A 22,351-nucleotide genomic window follows, 5' to 3' on the forward strand; every position below is an offset into this window, starting at 1 on the left:
CCCTCTGAACTCCCCCTCTCTCAGGCAGAACGTTCTGTCCTCAGTAAGGGCCACACCTTGGTCAACCATCCCCTCTGAACTCCCCCTCTCTCAGGCAGAACGTTCTGTCCTCAGTAAGGGCCACACCTTTGTCAACCATCCCCTCTGAACTCCCCCTCTCTCAGGCAGAACGTTCAGTAAGGGCCACACCTTTGTCAACCATCCCCTCTGAACTCCCCCTCTCTCAGGCAGAACGTTCTGTCCTCAGTAAGGGCCACATCTTTGTCAACCATCCCCTCTGAACTCCCCCTCTCTCAGGCAGAACGTTCTGTCCTCAGTAAGGGCCACACCTTGGTCAACCATCCCCTCTGAACTCCCCCTCTCTCAGGCAGAACGTTCTGTCCTCAGTAAGGGCCACACCTTTGTGAACCATCCCCTCTGAACTCCCCCTCTCTCAGGCAGAACGTTCAGTAAGGGCCACACCTTTGTCAACCATCCCCTCTGAACTCCCCCTCTCTCAGGCAGAACGTTCAGTAAGGGCCACACCTTTGTCAACCATCCCCTCTGAACTTGCCCTCTCTCAGGCAGAACGTTCTGTCCTCAGTAAGGGCCACACCTTTGTCAACCATCCCCTCTGAACTCCCCCTCTCTCAGGCAGAACGTTCAGTAAGGGCCACACCTTTGTCAACCATCCCCTCTGAACTTGCCCTCTCTCAGGCAGAACGTTCTGTCCTCAGTAAGGGCCACACCTTTGTCAACCATCCCCTCTGAACTCCCCCTCTCTCAGGCAGAACGTTCTGTCCTCAGTAAGGGCCACACCTTTGTCAACCATCCCCTCTGAACTCCCCCTCTCTCAGGCAGAACGTTCAGTAAGGGCCACACCTTTGTCAACCATCCCCTCTGAACTTGCCCTCTCTCAGGCAGAACGTTCTGTCCTCAGTAAGGGCCACACCTTTGTCAACCATCCCCTCTGAACTCCCCCTCTCTCAGGCAGAACGTTCTGTCCTCAGTAAGGGCCACACCTTTGTCAACCATCCCCTCTGAACTTGCCCTCTCTCAGGCAGAACGTTCTGTCCTCAGTAAGGGCCACACCTTTGTCAACCATCCCCTCTGAACTCCCCCTCTCTCAGGCAGAACGTTCAGTAAGGGCCACACCTTTGTCAACCATCCCCTCTGAACTCCCCCTCTCTCAGGCAGAACGTTCAGTAAGGGCCACACCTTTGTCAACCATCCCCTCTGAACTCCCCCTCTCTCAGGCAGAACGTTCAGTAAGGGCCACACCTTTGTCAACCATCCCCTCTGAACTCCCCCTCTCTCAGGCAGAAAGTTCTGTCCTCAGTAAGGGCCACACCTTTGTCAACCATCCCCTCTGAACTCCCCCTCTCTCAGGCAGAACGTTCAGTAAGGGCCACACCTTTGTCAACCATCCCCTCTGAACTTGCCCTCTCTCAGGCAGAACGTTCTGTCCTCAGTAAGGGCCACACCTTTGTCAACTATCCCCTCTGAACTCCCCCTCTCTCAGGCAGAACGTTCAGTAAGGGCCACACCTTTGTCAACCATCCCCTCTGAACTCCCCCTCTCTCAGGCAGAACGTTCTGTAAGGGCCACACCTTTGTCAACCATCCCCTCTGAACTCCCCCTCTCTCTGGCAGAACGTTCTGTCCTCAGTAAGGGCCACACCTTGGTCAACCATCCCCTCTGAACTCCCCCTCTCTCAGGCAGAACGTTCTGTCCTCAGTAAGGGCCACACCTTGGTCAACCATCCCCTCTGAACTCCCCCTCTCTCAGGCAGAACGTTCAGTAAGGGCCACACCTTTGTCAACCATCCCCTCTGAACTCCCCCTCTCTCAGGCAGAACGTTCTGTCCTCAGTAAGGGCCACACCTTTGTCAACCATCCCCTCTGAACTCCCCCTCTCTGAGGCAGAACGTTCAGTAAGGGCCACACCTTTGTCAACCATCCCCTCTGAACTCCCCCTCTCTCAGGCAGAACGTTCAGTAAGGGCCACACCTTGGTCAACCATCCCCTCTGAACTCCCCCTCTCTCAGGCAGAACGTTCAGTAAGGGCCACACCTTGGTCAACCATCCCCTCTGAACTCCCCCTCTCTCAGGCAGAACGTTCTGTAAGGGCCACACCTTGGTCAACCATCCCCTCTGAACTCCCCCTCTCTCAGGCAGAACGTTCAGTCCTCAGTAAGGGCCACACCTTTGTCAACCATCCCCTCTGAACTTGCCCTCTCTGAGGCAGAACGTTCTGTAAGGGCCACACCTTTGTCAACCATCCCCTCTGAACTTGCCCTCTCTGAGGCAGAACGTTCTGTAAGGGCCACACCTTTGTCACCATCCCCTCTGAACTCCCCCTCTCTCAGGCAGAACGTTCAGTAAGGGCCACACCTTGGTCAACCATCCCCTCTGAACTCCCCCTCTCTCAGGCAGAACGTTCTGTCCTCAGTAAGGGCCACACCTTTGTCAACCATCCCCTCTGAACTCCCCCTCTCTCAGGCAGAACGTTCAGTCCTCAGTAAGGGCCACACCTTTGTCAACCATCCCCTCTGAACTCCCCCTCTCTCAGGCAGAACGTTCAGTAAGGGCCACACCTTGGTCAACCATCCCCTCTGAACTTGCCCTCTCTCAGGCAGAACGTTCTGTCCTCAGTAAGGGCCACACCTTTGTCAACCATCCCCTCTGAACTTGCCCTCTCTCAGGCAGAACGTTCTGTCCTCAGTAAGGGCCACACCTTTGTCAACCATCCCCTCTGAACTCGCCCTCTCTCAGGCAGAACGTTCAGTCCTCAGTAAGGGCCACACCTTTGTCAACCATCCCCTCTGAACTCCCCCTCTCTCAGGCAGAACGTTCAGTAAGGGCCACACCTTTGTCAACCATCCCCTCTGAACTTGCCCTCTCTGAGGCAGAACGTTCTGTAAGGGCCACACCTTTGTCAACCATTCCCTCTGAACTTGCCCTCTCTGAGGCAGAACGTTCTGTCCTCAGTAAGGGCCACACCTTTGTCAACCATTCCCTCTGAACTCCCCCTCTCTGAGGCAGAACGTTCTGTCCTCAGTAAGGGCCACACCTTTGTCAACCATCCCCTCTGAACTCCCCCTCTCTCAGGCAGAACGTTCAGTAAGGGCCACACCTTTGTCAACCATCCCCTCTGAACTTGCCCTCTCTCAGGCAGAACGTTCTGTCCTCAGTAAGGGCCACACCTTTGTCAACCATCCCCTCTGAACTCCCCCTCTCTCAGGCAGAACGTTCAGTAAGGGCCACACCTTGGTCAACCATCCCCTCTGAACTCCCCCTCTCTCAGGCAGAACGTTCTGTCCTCAGTAAGGGCCACACCTTTGTCAACCATCCCCTCTGAACTTGCCCTCTCTCAGGCAGAACGTTCTGTCCTCAGTAAGGGCCACACCTTTGTCAACCATCCCCTCTGAACTTGCCCTCTCTGAGGCAGAACGTTCTGTAAGGGCCACACCTTGGTCAACCATCCCCTCTGAACTCCCCCTCTCTCAGGCAGAACGTTCAGTAAGGGCCACACCTTTGTCAACCATCCCCTCTGAACTTGCCCTCTCTGAGGCAGAACGTTCTGTCCTCAGTAAGGGCCCCTCACCTGCACCCACACCTCAGTGAGATCTGTGCCCGCCACAACGCTGAGCACTTCTTCTACCGCCTCCGTCTCCAAGCCTATTTCTTTGCAAAGGACTCCCCAACCTGCATCAATGACCCTCATCTCCCATCTTCAACCCTTCTCCTCTTCCTGGTCACCCTGCCCTGGACCTTTTCATTGCCAACTGTCGACGGGGCATCAACCATCTAGACTTTAACGCTCCTCTCTCCTATTCCAATCTCACTCCTTCTGAACGCTCAGCTCTCCACTCTCTCAGCACTAACCCTAACCTCACCATCGGACCCGCAGCTAAAGGGGGTGCTATAATAGTACGGTGGACTGACTTCTACCTTGCTGAGGCCCCAGCAACTCTCAGACACCTCCTCTTACTTACCCCTCGAACAGGACTCCACTAAGAAACACCAGGCCATTGTCACCCGCACCATCACCAACCTTTTGACTCTGGGGATCTCTCATGCACTGCCACCAACCTCATAGATCCTGCCCCTCACACCTCCTGTTTCTGCCTCCTACCCAAGGCAGAACCTGCCTGTCTGGGTAGACCCATTGTTTCAGCTGGTTCCTGCCCCACTGAACTCCTATCTGCATACCTTGACTCTGTCTTACCCTTCCTAGTTCAGTCCTTTCCCACCTACATCCGTGACACTTCACACACTCTGGATCTTTTCAAAGATTTGAAGTTCCCTGGGCCCTATCATCTTATTTTCACTATGGAAGGCCTCAAAGCACTCTGTTTTTTTATGGACACCAGACCTAACCAGTTTTCCTCCACCACCACATCTTCCGCCAAGTGGAACTTGTCCTCACTCTCAATAATTTCTCCTTTGGATCCACCCACTTCCTTCAAACAAAGGGTGTAGCCACGGGCACTCGCTTGGGTCCCAGCTGTCCCTGCCTGTTTGTCTGTGCTCCAAGCCTACACTGGTGGCCATCCCACACTTTTCCTACACTACATGGACAACTGCATTGGTGCTGCTTCCTGCACCCATGCTGAACTCATCGACTTCATCCACTTTGCCCCCAACTTCCACCCGGCCCTCAAATTCACCTGGTCCATTTCCAACACTTCCCTTCCCTTTCTTGATCTCACTGTCTCTAGCTCCGGAGACAGGTTATCCACCAATGTCTATTATAAACCTACAGACTCTCACAACAAACTGGACTATACCTTGTCGCACCCTGTTACTTATTAAAACACCATCCCCTTCTCTCAATTCCTCCGACTCCACCACATCTGCTCTCAGGATGAGGCTTTTCATTCTAGAACGAAGGAGATGTCCTTTTTCAAAGAAAGGGGCTTCCCTTCTTCCACCATCAACCTTGCCTCAACCGAATCTCTTCCCTTTCTCGCTTGTCTGCTCTTAACCCATCCTCCCGCCACCCTACCAGAGATAGACTTCCTCTTGTCCTTACCTACCACCCCGCCAGTCTCTGCACCCAGCACATAATTCTTCGGAACTTCCACCACCTCCAATGGGATCCCACCATCAAGCACATCATTCCTCCCCCATCCCACTTTCTGCTCTCCATGGGAATCGCTCCCTATGCGATTCCCTTGTCTATTCGTCCCTCCCCACTGATCTCCCTCCTGGCACTTATCCTTGCAAGCAGAACAAGTGCTACACCTGCCCTTACACCTCCTTCCTCACTACTATTCAGGGCCCATGTGAGGCGGTACTTCACTTCTGAGTCTGCTGGGTTCATTTACTGTGTTCAGTGCTCTCGGTGTGGCCTCCTGTACATGGTGAGACCCGATGTAGATTGGGAGACCGTTTCACCGAGCATATACACTCTGTCCGCCAGAGAAAGCAGGATCTCCCAGTGGCCACCCATTTTAATTCCACTTCCCATTCCTAGTCCGATGTGTCAGTCCATGGCCTCCTCTACTGATGAGATGAGGCCACACTCAGGTTGGAGGAGCAACACCTTATATTCCATCTGATGGCTTGAACATCGATTTCTCAAACTTCCAGTAATGCCCCCCCCACCCCTTCATCATTCCCCATCTCCATTTTCCTCTTTAACCTCATCTCCTTCCCTGCCCATCACCTACCTCTGGTGTTCCTCCTCCTTTTCTTTCTTCCACGGCCTTCTGTTCTCTCCTATCGGACTCCCCCTTCTCCAGCCCTGTATCTCTTTAGACCTGAAACGCTGATTGTTTCTGTCTGCTGCCTGACGTGTTGAGTGTTTCCAGCATTTTCTGTTGTAATTTTCCCCATTTCATGCAGGGTGGGGTTTAGTGACAGCATCATCGTCCCCATGACGTGGGCAGTCATGGTCTTCCAACTGTCTTAATTACGTGCCTGCGACGATGACCCCCTCACGCTGTTGTTCTTACTCTTTTCTCTATCCGTGACCGTGATCGTTCTTGGCAAATATTTCTACTTAAGTGGTATGTCATTGCCTTCTTCTGGGCAGTGTCTTTACAAGACGGTACCACAGCCATTATCAATCCTCTTCAAAGACTGTCTGCCTGGCGTCAGCGGTCACCTGCACCACCCGCAGTCGTGGCTTCATTTGTCACGTGACCCTGATCGAGGTGCTAAGCAGGTACTACACCTTGCCCAAGGGTGACCTGCCGGCTGGTGGAGGGAAGGAGCATCTTGCACCTTCTTTGTTAGAGACGCCTTTCCACCTCGCCACCCTGATCTGTGAACAGAAAGGGGATGAAGGAAATACTGCTCTGTCATTTCTTTCAGAGAGACTCAAAGGTCCACTAGATGGTTTGTCAGGGAGAGTGACAGGAGTACAGTGCCAAGGGCCCAGCGCAGCCTATTCCACCTCACGTATGGGGAGGGTGGGGAGGTGCAGGATCATCCGATCAGTCAGCATGATGAATGGCGACTAGAGGTCAAAAAGGGCTGTGAACGGCCTTAGCCGACAACATGTGGTCCCAGTCATGGAGTCAAACATAAAGCTATGTAACTTTAGCTATGACTAAGAGGAGCTAAAGATGGCGTCACAGGGTGACTTCTTCGAGTTCATCTTCAAAACAGTTTAAATAAATTCTTCTCTTTAATGTCTCTTCTTTCCTTTCTGAGGTGGTTGGGGTCCTGTTGGAGACCACGATCTACAGATGCACTCAGACTGTGGTTTGGAGGTCTCAAGATGGCGCTCATGGAGTAAACCGCATCTAGGCTTTGCTCCAAACCTTTTACGTTTTTTTTTTAACCTACAAACACCCCTTAAACTTATTTTAAAGGGGTCTAAACATATAGAATTTTTCTTTTAAACTATTTGAATTACTCTCAACTTGCTGAAATGTCTGAAGCAAAAGAATCGAAACAGACGAAAGAACCGTTAACTTTAGAAGTTGTGTGAAGTTTATAGAAGCTAAATTTGAAGATCTGGAGAGAAAATTACTTGGAAGATTTACACAGTATGACGAACGTTTGAAATCACTCGAAGAAAAGTTCCTGACCTTTTCACGGGAATCAAAAGAACAACAAGCAAGCATTTTGGTTCTTGAAGAAGCCGCTCGTAAGAAGGATCGTATAATCGAAAAAATGCAAGAAGAGCAAACTTCGACGATCCAACAGATGGATCGTTATAATGTTAAAATTACTGATTTGGAAAATCGTTCTCGAAGACAAAATCTTCGGTTAATTGGGATCCCGGAAAAATTTGAAAGCGGTGATCTGACCGTTTTCTTCTCTAAATTTCTAGTGGATGTCCTGGGCGCAGAAGTCCTGGATAATCCCCCGATAATCGATCGGGCTCATCGGGTGTCCAGATTTCAGGCAGATTCAAGTCTGAAACCGCGGCACGTAATTCTTAGAATCCATTATCCTCACATCAAAGAACGTCTGATCCGTGCGGCTCGTAAAAAAGGTATGATAACCTATCAAAATTTTAATTTTCGCATTCTGGAGGACTATAGCCCATAGGTATTACGGGCTAGGCTGGCTTTCAGATCGGTTATGTCGAATTTTCACCAGAAAGGCTACAAGCAAGCGTTGCTGTTTCCAGCACACCTGAGAGTCACCCTTCAAGATGGATCTTTTCAGCTGTTTAAATCGCCAGCGGTTGCTCAAGGTTTTCTGGAACAATGATCGCCAGCGGATGCTCAAGGTTTCCTTGAACAATGACATTTGATCGGGCTGACCAATGTAATTTAGCCTATAGATTTGGATCTGTTATAGATTGACGTTTGGGGTTTTTTTTTTCTGATATTGTTCACATGTATTTCTTACATACGGTTAAAGCTCTCTTTTTTTTACTGGGCTTATTCTGATTTTATATTTTTATATATTATTAATCGATTAGCGTTGAAAATGACCTATTAGGGTTTTTTTTTTCCTTTTTTAAATCGATATACGCTTTTTTTTACACTTTTAGCATTTGAATATTAAGATTGGGAAAAAATAAAATGGCGTTTCTTCTTCCCGACAGACTCCAGTGTTTGTAGCGTCATAACTGTTTTGATGTGTTTGAAAGTTTTAAACTTTCATTTATTGTTTTAATTTTTTTTAACCCTTTTGTTTATATACATTTATAACATTAATTTTATATTTTAACTTTTGCTATATCAACCCTTTTTTTATAATGTGGGTTGTTTGTATTTTTTTCTTAACTTTGTTACGTTTGAGTTGCCGTCTTGAGACAAGGGGGTAATTTTAGTATTAGATCGCTCGCTTGCCTCTGTTAGGCTTTTTTCCTGGGGTTTTGAGGGTGGTGGGAGGGGGATTTTTCTTTTTTTTCTTTTTTTTGCTTGCTTTTTGCTTAGTTTTATTTCATGGGCTTATATGAAACTACAAAAATGGCTGCGGTGCTATGACTTCCGGTTTCCCTTTGAACTTACTTCCCTCTTCCGGGTTCATGAGTTCACTTTTCTTTCAAACCTATATGTTAACTGTAATATATATTGTCAATATGGATAAGACTATTAACTTTGTTTCTTGGAATACTAATGGTTTAAATCATCCGATCAAACGGAAAAAAGTATTCAAAGTATTCCATAGAATGAATGCTAATGTTATTTTTGTACAAGAGACTCATGTAAGGAAGGTGGATAGTCAGAGGTTGTTTAGGTTTTGGAAGGGCCAACAGTATCACTCAAATTCGCAAGCTAAAGTGAGAGGTGTTTCTATTTTTATAGACTCATCAACTGCTTTTATACATCATGAAACAATTTCAGATCCGCAAGGTAGATTTTTGCTTATTACTGGTTTACTTTTTAATCAAAAAGTTGTTTTAGTTAATGTTTATGCTCCAAACATTGACTGTCCTGAATTTTTTAAATGCTTATTTACATCCTTTCCTAATCTGAATCAATATAGATTGATAATGGGCGGGGATTTTAATTGTTGTCTAAACCCTTTGATGGATAGATCCAAGCCCACTCAAACTTTTCCGAACAAATCGGCTTCTCTTATTAATTCTTTTATGATTGATTCAGCTATTTGTGAAATTTGGCGTTTTCCACACCCTAATGACAAAGAGTTCTCATATTTTTCCCATGTGCATCATAATTACTCAAGAATTGATTACTTTTTCATTGATCAGCATTTACTTATAGACGTTATGGATTGCAAATATGACTCTATTGCTATATCTGATCATGCACCTTTGAAGTTATCTATTAAGGTGACGGATTCATATATTAGTACTAAAGGTTGGAGGTTTAATCCTGTTTTACTGCAGGACTCTGACTTTGTTAACTTTATTAAACAGCAAATTGATTTGTTTTTCTCAATAAATTCTACAGCAGACATCTCTAGTGGAATTCTGTGGGATACTTTTAAGGCATATATTCGTGGACAGATTATTTCATATTCTGCCGGAGTTAGGAAACGAACTAATTCTAAAATATTAACATTAGTTGATAAAATTAAGGCAATTGATAAGATTTACTCATTGACCCCTAGTAAAGAACTTTATAAAGAAAGAGTGGAACTTCAAATGGAGCATAGTTTATTATTAACCTCCTCGATTGAAAGTCAGTTAATTAAATCGAAAGCTCAATTCTATACATATGGAGATAAGTCTGGTAAATTACTAGCTAACCAATTGAAAATTGTTTCGGATAAGCGACAAATTACTAAGATTCGCAAACAAAATGGTACTTTGACAATTGATCATAAAGAGATAAATAAAGCCTTCCAAGATTTTTATAATTCTTTATATCAATCAGAATGTACTAAAGACTCTTCTATAATGAGTGAATTCTTAAGGAAATTGAATATTCCAAAAGTAACTGTTGAGGATAGTGCTTTTTTGGACACACCTATTACGGAGTCTGAAATAGAAAAGGCTATTTTCTTAATGAACTCGGGTAAAGCTTCGGGTCCAGATGGTTTTTCTGCAGAATTTTTTAAATCCTTTTCTTCTATACTTTCTCCTTGGCTTTGTAAAATTCTTAAAGATGCATTAAGTATAGGTAAACTACCACAATCTTTTTATGAAGCTTCTATTTCCTTAATTCTTAAAAAAGATAAAGACCCCACTGAATGCGCATCCTATCAGCCTATATCTTTGCTGAATACGGATTTTAAGATTTTTAGTAAAATTTTGGCTATTAGATTAGAAAATATATTGCCTCAGATTATTTCTGAGGATCAGACTGGATTTATTAAAAATCGCTATTCATCTTTTAACATTAGAAAATTAATTAATATTGCTTATACCTCTTCATCTAAAACCCCAGGATGTGTCATTTCCTTAGATGCCGAAAAAGCATTTGATAGAGTCGAATGGTCATATTTATTTAATACTTTGCAACATTTTAATTTTAGTTCAAAATTTATATCATGGATTAAATTAATATATCAGAAACCTTTAGCTTCGGTCTTCACTAATAATCAAAGATCCCCTTTTTTTCAGTTATTTCGGGGTACAAGGCAAGGTTGTCCTTTAAGCCCTTTATTATTTGACATTGCTTTGGAACCCTTGGCTATAGCTATTCGTGAATCACCCAATATTTTAGGTATTACCCGTGGGGAGACGATGTATAAGGTATCATTATATGCGGATGATTTGTTATTATATATATCTGACCCTGAAAGATCTATTCCTGCTATTTCTTCTTTGCTTGCTCAATTTAGTAATTTTTCTGGATATAAATTGAATTTTAATAAGAGTGAACTTTTTCCATTAAATATGCATACTTCAATTTATAATCAGGTACCATATAGAATTGTTACAGACTATTTTACTTATTTAGGTATTAAAATTACTAAAAAACATAAAGATTTATTTAAAACTAATTTTTTGCCTTTAATAGATCAAATTAAGCAACTTGCTAATAGGTGGTCCCCACTATCTTTGTCTTTGGTAGGTAGAATTAATGCCATTAAGATGATGATACTACCTAAATTTCTATATCTATTTCAAGCATTACCAATTTTTATTCCTAAATCTTTTTTTGATATAGTTGATTCTAAAATATCTTCGTATTTGTGGCAGAACAAAAATCCTAGGTTAGCTAAAAAATATTTACAGAAGCCTAAGAAGGAGGGCGGCTTGGCTCTACCAAATTTAAGATTTTACTATTGGGCAGTTAATATACGGTATTTGATATTTTGGATACAAGAATCGACTACAGTTGCTGGCCCACAATGGGTAAATTTGGAATGTAAATCTGTGCAAGATTTCTCATTGATCTCAATCTTAGGATCTTCACTTCCTTTTTCGTTATTCAAAACGAATAAACAGATAACTAATCCTATAGTCAAGTATACATTACGAATCTGGTTTCAATTTCGTAAATTTTTTGGTTTGAATAAGTTTATGCTGTCAAGTCCTATAACATCTAATTACTTTTTTCGACCATCATCTATAGATCAAGCCTTTTTTTTATGGAAAACAAAAGGTATAACATGTTTTCGTGATCTGTTTTTGGATGATAACATTATGTCCTTTGAACAGTTATCTAATAAATATAATTTATCTAAAACCCATTTTTTTAGATATCTACAAGTTAGAAATTTTTTATATAATGAACTAAAGTCTTTTTCGAAAGAATGTCCATTGGACATTACAGAAAGAATTTTAGCTCTTAATCCCTGTCAAAAGGGCTTAGTAGCTATCATTTATAATATGATTATGAATGTACAACCAGATATATCGGAAAAAATTAAGAAGGAATGGCAGGAAGAACTGCATTGCCCTATATCTACTGAGCAATGGGAAAAAAATTTATCATTGGTAAACTCATCCTCTATCTGTGCTAAACATGCTCTAATACAATTTAAGGTTGTACATAGAGCTCACATGTCTAAAGATAAACTTGCTCGATTTTATTCTTATGTTAATCCAACCTGTGATAGATGTCATTCTGATATAGCTTCGTTGACTCATATGTTTTGGTCTTGTCCTTGTTTACAAAACTATTGGAAAGATATTTTTAATATTATTTCAAGAGTCTTAAATATTAATCTCCAACCACATCCTTTTACCGCAATTTTTGGTCTACCAATGATAGATAATAAGTGTTTATCCACTTCATCCCAACGAATGATTGCATTTGTTACATTAATGGCTAGAAGATCTATTTTACTGAATTGGAAAGAAATTAACCCTCCAACTGTATTTCAGTGGTTTTCTCAAACTATTTCCTGTTTGAGTTTAGAAAAAATTAGAAGTGTGGTTTTTGATTCTTCAGTTAAATTTGAGGAAACTTGGAGACCATTTATTCAACATTTTCATATGAATTAAATGGTCTGATCCTGAACCTTATTGCTACTATCCTGAATTGTGTGGATGGAGGTTGGGAGTCATTGGCACTACTGTATGTATTTAACATTATGCGATTGCCCATGTTGGTTAGTTTTTTTTTAGTTGTTGTTTTTTTTTGGGGGGGGGGTTTCTCTTTTTTTCTCTTAATTCCTTTACATTATACTATGAGTTTGAGAGACTCTATGTATTGATTAATACATATTTGATTGTTAATTAATCTATTATGTACTCTCAAATGTTTTGTACTAATATTTTTCTTATGTTTTTCTTAAAAATTAATAAAAAGATTTGAAAAGAAAGAAAGAAAGAAAGACTGTGGTTTCCACAGCGGAGTGTCGCTGCTATCGGTGTGGCCTTGTATTTTCGATATCTCCAGACGAGTGCCTTCGGGGTGCGGCCCTGTGGATGACCCAGTTTCTCATCGGTGCCGCAGACTGAAGCGTCGAGGGAGATCGGAACAGGAAGTCAGCGGGTGTGGCTGTTTCACTCCCTCTCAACGGTGAGAGAGAGTTTGCTGCTGATTCTCGAGTTGAGGAACTCGAAATAAAGTGACACTGCAGACTGCAACATGGAAACAGCGAGCTGTTGTTCTCCCCTCTCGCTGTGGAAGGGACGATACCTCTCTCTCCCTCGGAGAGCCTGTGGGATGGACCGTAGTTTCTGATGAACTCCGGATCGTGGTCTCTGTGGGGGCTTTGCTGTTGCTTGCGTGGTGGGTGGAGGGGCTTGTGCTTTCTGCTGGAACAAATGGGGGAGGGGCAGGGGTGTGACTGCAAACGAGTGTGTAAACATGGAGTGAGTGTGTATACTGTCAGTGGGATGAGCATGTGCTAGTGTGTGACCACGGAGTGTCTGACACACGTACACTCACACGAGAAATACCTGAGTTCCGAGTGAGAGGAATTCTGAACACTATTGCTTTAACTCTAGCAGTCATTGATAACTCAATGACTGAGTCATTTATAACTCAATGACTGAGTCATTTCTCAACTGGAAGGTTGACTCATCTGCCTCCCTACACAGTAAGCCTTAAAAATGCAAAATATACCTTTTCTTTTGCTTTGTCTTTGGTTTCAGCATCCATCCAGTCATTTTCCTTTTCCACTATGTCCAAAAACGCCCAACGAATACCAGCAACTAAATCTTCAGTCTATAGAAGCAAGAGCACAGGAGAGTCAATACTTGTATGAGAAATGGTACTGAGGCCCTCAGGCATGACAGGATTGTAGTGAAGGGTTCATGGTTGTTGCATTAGAACTACTAGGAGGGAAGATCAAAGTGTACTGCTTATCCAATGGCACAAGGTTTCACAGTTTCTGTTTTGTTGATTTTATTTACAACTTACCTTTGAGAAGGAGGTGATGAGTGGCCTACTTGGCTACCTGCCATGCTTCTGATGGACGGGTTCTTAGCATGAATGAAGAGATGGTGATATATTTACAAGGCAGGGTGGTGTGTGATTTTGAAGGAAACTATAGCTGGTGGTGTCCTTGTACTAGGTGATAAGAGTTTATGAGTTTAACAAGGCAAGTTTTATTGACAGTACCCACTGCAGATTCTCCGCTCTGAAGGTAAGTGAATGAATGTTTCAGATGGTAGATGGTGGGAAGGCTCTGGGGTATTATACAGTCATACAGCTCAAATTCTTCATGCCAACCAAGATGCCCATCTAAGGTAGTCCCAGATGCCCATCTTTGGCCCACATCTCCCTAAACCTTTGTGCATGTCCAAGCATCTTTTAAATGTTGTGAATTTACCCGCTTCAACCACTTCTTCTGGAAGCTTATTCCATAGAGGGCAAATCCTTTACTGCACAACACCAAGAGAGAATCATTGAAAGCTGTCTTTCATAATCTACACTTGGTATGGTCCTAAATTGAACTGACTTTATTTCTTACATCTTTCACATACATGAGGAGTAAAAATCTTCATGTTATGTCTCCATCTAAATGTGCAATCAAAGTAATTTATAATAAATAGAACAGTCAATGTAATATAGAGTACACTCAAATCAGTGTGAGTTCATCAGTCTGAGAGCTTGTTGGTCCTGGCTTTTATGCTGCGGTACCGCTTCCCGGATGGCAGCAGCTGGAACAGTTTGTGGTTGGGGTGACTCAGGTCCCCAGTGATCCTACGAGCCCTTTTTACACACCTGTCCTTGTAAATGGCCTGAATCATGGGAAGTTCACAACTACAGATGCACTGGGCTGTCCACACCACTCTCTGCAGAGTCCTGCGATTAAGAGAGGTACCGTTCCCATGCCAGGCAGTGATTCAGCCAGTCAGGATGCTCTCAATTGTGTCCCTGTAGAAAGTTCTCAGGATTTAGGGGCCCATACCAAACTTCTTAAAACATCTTAAAAATTTTAACCATTTTAAAATTATGAGGGGGATAGATAGAGTTGACGTGGATAGGCTTTTTCCATTGAGAGTAGGGGAGATTCAAATAAGAAGACATGAGTTGAGAGTTAAGGGGCAAAAGTTTAGGGGTAACACGAGGGGGAACTTCTTTACTCAGAGAGTGGTAGCTGTGTGGAATGAGCTTCCAGTAGAAGTGGTAGAGGCAGGTTCGATTTTGTCATTGAAAAAAAATTGGATAGGAATATGGACAGGAAAGAAATGGAGGGTTATGGGCTGAGTGCAGGTAGGTGGGACTAGGTGAGAGTAAGCGCTCGGCACGGACTAGAAGGGCCGAGATGGCCTGTTTCTGTGTTGTAATTGTTATGTTATATGGTTATATCTGAGGTTAAAGAGGCACTATTGTGTCTTTTCACCACACAGCTGGTGTGTACAGACCACGTGAGGTCCTCGGTGATGTGGATGCCAAGGAACTTAAAGCTGTTTACCCTCTCAACCCCAGATCCATTGATGTCAACAGGGGTTAGCCCTTCTCCATTCCTCCTGTAAACCACAACCAGCTCCTTTGTCTTTGCGACATTGAGGAAGAGGTTGTTTTCTTGACACCACTGTGTCAGAGAGATGACTTCTTCCCTGTAGGCCACCTCATTATTGTTAGAGATACGGCCAAACAATATAGTGTCATTGGCAAATTTAATTAGCAGATTGGAGCTGTGGGTGGTGACACAATCATGGGTATACAGAGAGTAAAGGAGGGGACTCAGTACACAACTCTGAGGGGCTTCTGTATTGAGAGTCAGAGAGTTGGAGATGAGGGAGCCCTCTCTTACCACCTGCCGGTGATCTGACAGGAAGTCTGGGATCCAACTGCCCAAGGCAGGGTTAAGGCCAAGGTCTCTGAGCTTCTTGTCGAGACTGGATGGAACTATGATGTTGAATACTGAACCGTAGTCTAAGAACAGCATTCTCACATAAGCATCCTGCTTCTCCAGATGTGTAAGGACGGTGTGTAGAGCTGTGGCTATTGCGTCATCTGTCGATCGGTTGTGTCAATAGGTGAATTGTAGGGGATGTTAAGAAAGTAGGAGAGGGAGTAGGCTGCTCCGCCCATCAAGTCTGGCCCACCATCCAATATGACCGTGGCTGATTTATGTTAACTTCAACTCCTCTTGTCCATAACCCTCAATCCCTCGACAAATTTTAGAATCATTAGCCGATTGCCAATTTAAGCATGGTACCATATTGTCCTTGTAAGTGTCTTACTGATTAATTCTGCCAAACCACAGCTGAGGATCAGAAGATCTCTATTAAAAAGCCTTGTGAGAGTCTCAGCGCCAAACCTGAGGGATAATCACTGCGACAGATTGGCTCCTTATGTCCTGCACCCTCTATAATTTATCTACAATAAAAAGATGGGTACAGAAGATTAACATAGAAAATAGAAGACCAAATTTAACTATAGTATACCTCATTATAGGGAGGTTCGGTTCCAAGAAAACCATTCATATCACAATTTCTCCTAACATGAACCCTGTATTCCCAGTGAAATGACAGCATTCCTACAGCAACGTAGTCTCTCAACAATAATGTTCACATGACTGTGTAGTTAAAAATGCTAAGTGAATTCTGATTGCATTGTAGGCAAAAGAGAAAAGGTTGTCACTTTAATTAACTAGAAATGGATATTACATTGTTTGATAAATTGTACAATTATAATGGAAGATTCCCTTGTCAGTTTCCAGAGCAAATCACTGAAATGGCCTTCCTTTGTGAACTGGCAGCTTGTGATTGTTGTCCTTGGCAAACTAACTCAGTCTCTGCATATATTCGGTTGTTGTTTTGTCATACAAATCCCCTAAGAGCAAATGTTTAATCTGTATCTGCATAGTCAGACTCTATTACTGGATATTGTCGCTCAGGGTTTTGGGCTACATATAGGTTTTCTTTTGAGTGAATATGCTTCTTTTCTCACTATTTTGAATTCAGTTATTTTTGAATTAAGTTATTTTTGAATGGTTGCATGATATTTTGAATGTTTTGCACTTGGTCCCAGAGGAATGCTGTCTCGTTCAGCTGTATCTGTGTATGGTTTGAATGATGATTAAACTTGATTTGATTTGATTTTCATAAGGGTGCATTTCCATTGCAGAAACTGCTATAAAGTGGGGGTGCACTGTACGAAGTTGGCTATAAGATGAAAAACAATTTGCTGTAATCTTTCCACCTTGCCAAATTCTTCTACCTTATTTGTCCATGTCTAACTACCCTTGAGAAGGTGCAGGGAGCTAACTACTTGAACAACCTCAGATGGTGTGGTTGGGGAGATTTGGACTCAGCAATAAGATAACTGGAGCAATAGATAACTCTCTTTCTATGGCAGTCAGCACTGGAATAGCACAAGGTCTTTGACACGTTTTAGACATTGCGAGGATCCTTAACTGATGTAACTTAGGTGGAATATGGTAAACTGCCATCAGGTGAGGAGATGCAGGTAATAGGTGGAAGGGTGAAAGTTGATGGTCAGTCAACCTACCAGCTTCTTCTTGTTCTCCTGAAAATGAGCTTTCACAAACATCCTTCCCACAGCATACGGCATGACAGCTTCAACAAAGGAGGTACATGTGTCCCATCGTGGAGACAACGACTTCATCCCTGTAATCACCTAGAGCAAAATTCAGAACATCAATGAGGCTTTTGGGTCTTACAGCGCACAAGAAATAGTTTTCGTCTTCAAACTTCTCCCAAAAGGAAGTAGAATATCACTCACTCACTCATGTTCCTTGCTCTAATTTCAGAACATACCCCTTTTCAAGGGCAACCTCTGAAATAAATTATTTGAGTGTGCATCTGTGGTAGGACTTTTGATGTTGCTTTCAGCTAAGTGTTGACTACCTTCAATAAAAATGGTTTAGTGGCACCTTTGTTACTGATTGGCAACACGTACGAACTGATTGGCAACACGTACGAACTGATTGGCAACACGTACGAACTGATTGGCAACACGTTCAGTGGCACCTTTGTTACTGATTGGCAACACGTACGAACCTGCAGAACCACACTGGCAACGTTTGTCCACTGTAGTAGTGACATGGAGTTCCAAAACAACTTATCCATGTTTGGGGGCTGTGGAGCTTCAGAAGGAGCTTGAGCAAGGAAGTAACAATATAAGCATGTTGATGCTGAGACAAGTGGGCCTGTGTAGGTGGGGGTGAATCAAAGTACCGTATACCCTTCCATTCAGGAAGGGAGGATGTTGGGCATATCAGGGCAAGGAGCTCTCTGACTCTGGGAGACGAGCCAAAGGAGACAATGGAACCAGTTGTGGGCCTCGGGGCAAGATTAGATTGAGTCAACAGACTAAGAAGATAGAAATATGGGGCAATAAGGAGATCCAAGAACCAGTCAGTCCCATGGACTGTTTCATAGCACTGGCTGTCTGGCAGTATCCAATGTTTGGTGGCATTAACTTTTCAATGCTATTGTCTATGTGGTAACCAATAGGAGAGAAGGGTTCTTCAGTCAGAGAGCTAGTGGGGGCACAGTGAGTGAAATATGATGGGGTACCTTGATTCATATAATAGAGAACATTGTGAGATACAATAAGGTAGTGTGTGATATAATGGGGTAGATTGCATGATATAATGGAGAACGCTGGGTGATATAATGGGGTATGGTGTGCGATATAATGAGAGAGGGTGTGTGATAAAATGGGGTAGGGTGTGTGATATAATGGGGTACAGTTTCTTATCTAATGGGGTAGAGAGTGTGATATAATGGGGGTAGAGTATGTGATATAATGGAGAACGCTGTGTGATATAATGGGGGTAGGGTGTGTGATATAATGGGGTACAGTTTCTTATCTAATGGGGGTAGAGTGTGTGATATAATGGGGTACAGTTTCTTATCTAATGGGGGTAGAGTGTGTGATATAATGGGGTACAGTTTCTTATCTAATGGGGGTAGAGTGTGTGATATAATGGAGAACACTGGGTGATATAATGGGGGTAGGGTGTGTGATATAATGGGGTACAGTTTCTTATCTAATGGGGTAGGGTGTGTGATATAATGGGGTACAGTTTCTTATCTAATGGGGTAGAGAGTGTGATATAATGGGGGTAGAGTGTGTGATATAATGGAGAACGCTGTGTGATATAATGGGGTAGAGTGATATAATGGAGAACACTGGGTGATATAATGGGGGTAGGGTGTGTGATATAATGGGGTACAGTTTCTTATCTAATGGGGGTAGAGTGTGTGATATAATGGGGTACAGTTTCTTATCTAATGGGGGTAGAGTGTGTGATATAATGGAGAACACTGGGTGATATAATGGGGGTAGAGTGTGTGATATAATGGAGAACGCTGTGTGATATAATGGGGTAGAGTGATATAATGGAGAACACTGGGTGATATAATGGGGGTAGGGTGTGAGATGCACTCACCACTCTCTGCATAAAAAGCTCACCCCAGACATCTCTCCTGTACCTACTTCCAAGCACCTTAAAACTGTGCCCTCTCATGCTAGCCATTTCAGACCTGGGAAAAAGCCTCTGACTATTCACACGATCAATGCCTCTCATCATCTTGTACACCTCTATCAGTTCACCTCTCATCCTCCGTCACTCCAAGAAGAAAAGGCCAAGCTCACTCAACCTATTCCCATAAGGCATGCTCCCCAATCCAGGCAACATCCTTGTAAATCTCCTCTGCACCCTTTCTATGGTTTCCACATCCTTCCTGTAGTGAGGCGAACAGAATTGAGCACAATACTCCAAGTGGGTCTGACAATGGTCCTATATAGCTGTAACATTACCTCTTGGCTCTTAAACTCAATCCCACGGTTGATGAAGGCCAATACACCGTACGCCTTCTTAACCACAGAGTCAACCTGCACAGCAGCGTTGAGTGTCTATAGACTCAGACCCCAGGATCCCTCTGATCCTCCACACTGCCAAGATACTATATTAATATAGCATTAATATTATATTCTGCCATCATATTTGGCCAACCAAAATGAACCACTTCACACTTATCTGGGATGAACTCCATCTGTCACTTCTCAGCCCAGTTTTGCATCTTATCAATGTCCCGCTGTAACCTCTGACAGCCCTCCACACTATCCACAACACCCCCAACCTTTGTGTCATCGGCAAATTTGCTAACCCATGCCTCCACTTCATCACCCAAGTCATTTATAAAAACCACGTAGTGGTCCCAGAACAGATCCCTGAGGCACACCACTGGTCACCGACCTCCATGCAGAATATGACCCGTTTACAACCACTCTTGCCTTCTGTGGGCAAGCCAGTTCTGGATCCACAAAGCAATGTCCCCTTGGATCCCATGCCTCCTTACTTTCTCAATAAGCCTTGCATGGGGTACCTTATCAAATGCTTTGCTGAAATCCATATACACTACATCTACGGCTCTACCTTCATCAATGTTTTTAGTCACATACTCAAAAAAATTCAATCAGGCTCATAAGGCATGACCTGCCTTTGACAAAGCCATGCTGACTACTACTAATCATAGTATGCCTCTCCAAATGTTCATAAATCCTGCCTCTCAGGATCTTCTCCATCAACTTACCAACCACTGAAGTAAGACTCACCGATCTATAATTTCCTGGGCTATCTCTACTCCCTTTCTTGTATAAGGGAATAACATCTGCAACCCTCCAATCCTCCGGAACCTCTTCCGTCTCCATTGATGATGCAAAGATCATCACCAGAGGCTCGGCAATCACCTCCCTCACTTCCCACTGTAGCCTGGGGTACATCTCATCTGGTCCCAGAGACTTATCCAACTTGATGCTTTCCAAAAGCTCCAGCACATCCTCTGTCTTAATATCTACATGCTGAAGCTTTTCAATCCACTGTAAGTCATCCCTACAATCGCCAAGATCCTTTTCCGTAGTGAATACAGAAGCAAAGTATTAAGTACCTGCTCTGTCTCCTCTGGTTCCATACAGACTTTTCCACCCTCACACTTGATTGGTCCTATTCTCTCATCTCTTATCCTCTTGCTCTCCACTTACTTGTAGAATGCCTTGGGGTTTTCTTTAATCCTGCTCGCCAAGGTCTTCTCATAGTCCCTTCTGGCTTTCTTAATATCATTCTTAAACTCCTTCCTGCTGGCCTTATAATCTAGATCTCTATCATTTCCTAGTTTTTTGATCCTTTTGTAAGCCTTTCTTTTCTTCTTGACTAGATTTTCAACAGCCTTTGTACACCACAGTTCTTACCATCCTTTACTTGTCTCATTGGAACGTACCTATGCAGAATGCCATGCAAATATCCCCTGAATATTTCCCACATTTCTGCCGTACATTTCCCTGAGAACATTTGTTCCCAATGAATGCTTCCAAGTTCCTGTCTGATAGCTTCATATTTTCCCTTACTCCAACTAAACGCTTTCCTAACTTGTCTGTTCCTATCCTCTCCAACGCTATGTAAAGGAGAGGTTCTATTGTGATCACTGTCTCCAAAATTCTCTCCCACTGAGAGACCTGACACCTGACCAGGTTCATTTCCCAATACCAGATCAAGTACAGCCTCTCCTCTTGTAGGCTTATCTATATATGGTGTCAAGAAACCTTCCTGAAAACACCTAACAAACTCATGCATTATTTGTATCTCTCACAATAGCTGACAGCAGCTCTGTTTTCATGCAAAGGTATTTCAGAAATCCTCACTCTCCACTATATGTGTCTTCCTGTTAGACAGCTCATCACTTACCTTAATATATTCACTGAACCTGTTGAAGAATCGATGGCTGAGGTTCCCTAATCTACTATACACGACTCTCCATACAATATAGTTGGCCACAGTTCTGTGAAGAGATATAGAATTAGTTGCTCCATATTACAACATTGTAGAGAATTGTTCAGGTGTCAGTGTGACCTAAACAAGCAGCTGGGCCCCTGACAATATTGGCTGGGAGAACTTGAAGGAGACATTGCCCTATTGATATTGAGAGGGCTCACACCCACACAATGGTGGAACATGCAGAAAGAAAATTGCAAGGGTAGGTGCAGGACTTGGAGCTGACATGCCAAGTGCTGTTAACTGAATGTTCATCTTACCGGTTTTCCACAGTTTCTAGCAACCGGAACAAGTCCTTGAAATACTGCACCGAGTCCACGATGACCTCTTCTGACATATTCATGTGTATGAGATGAGGGTGCTCTTCAAAGTCAATCACTGTCCTGATGTAGCGAAGCCAGTCAAACTGTGGACACATGAGCCACACGTGTTGAAACAGAGTCCTGACCAGCCGCAGAACTCTCTCCTGATGGCAGGGGCTACCTGTTAGCTGCTCAGATAGTTCAGGTACTTTGTACACTTGAAGCAATAAGTGTTGCTTTAATAACAGGAGCCCAGTTGCCCAGGCAATCAGACACCAGCTCCCTTCCACTGACTCTGTCTGCACTTCCTGTGGCTTCAGGAAAACACCCATCCCATCTCAGTCATTCTCTCTCCTACCCCCGCCATCGGACAGAAGATACAAAAGTACAAAATTCCACGTCAAATTCTATCCCACTGCTGAATGGGCCTCTCGTACGTCCAAGTCGCACTGGTCTCCCAATTTACCTCGTTGTGATCCTGCACTTTGTCTACCTCCAGTACGTTTGCTCGGTAGGTGTAACACTTCATTCTACTTTCCCTTTTGCTGCCTCACTGTCCTGAGGTGCGTAATGACACAAACCAAAGCT

At 43.7% G+C, this 22,351-nt stretch overlaps 1 protein-coding gene across 1 annotated transcript in view; it reads right to left on the minus strand.

The window, feature by feature from the left end:
* The window catches only part of phex (phosphate regulating endopeptidase homolog, X-linked), a 580,655-nt gene that overhangs the window by 55,983 nt on the left and 502,321 nt on the right, over positions 1-22,351 (minus strand). The window contains exons 9-12 of the mRNA XM_073046078.1: positions 21,722-21,867; positions 21,375-21,468; positions 17,171-17,299; positions 13,328-13,429 (exon numbers count right to left, since the gene is read on the minus strand). Coding sequence (XP_072902179.1) covers positions 13,328-13,429; positions 17,171-17,299; positions 21,375-21,468; positions 21,722-21,867 — 471 coding nt within the window. The remainder of the gene's footprint in view (positions 1-13,327; positions 13,430-17,170; positions 17,300-21,374; positions 21,469-21,721; positions 21,868-22,351) is intronic.

This window comes from Hemitrygon akajei, chromosome 5, assembly GCF_048418815.1.
Source record: "Hemitrygon akajei chromosome 5, sHemAka1.3, whole genome shotgun sequence".
NCBI lineage: Eukaryota > Metazoa > Chordata > Chondrichthyes > Myliobatiformes > Dasyatidae > Hemitrygon > Hemitrygon akajei.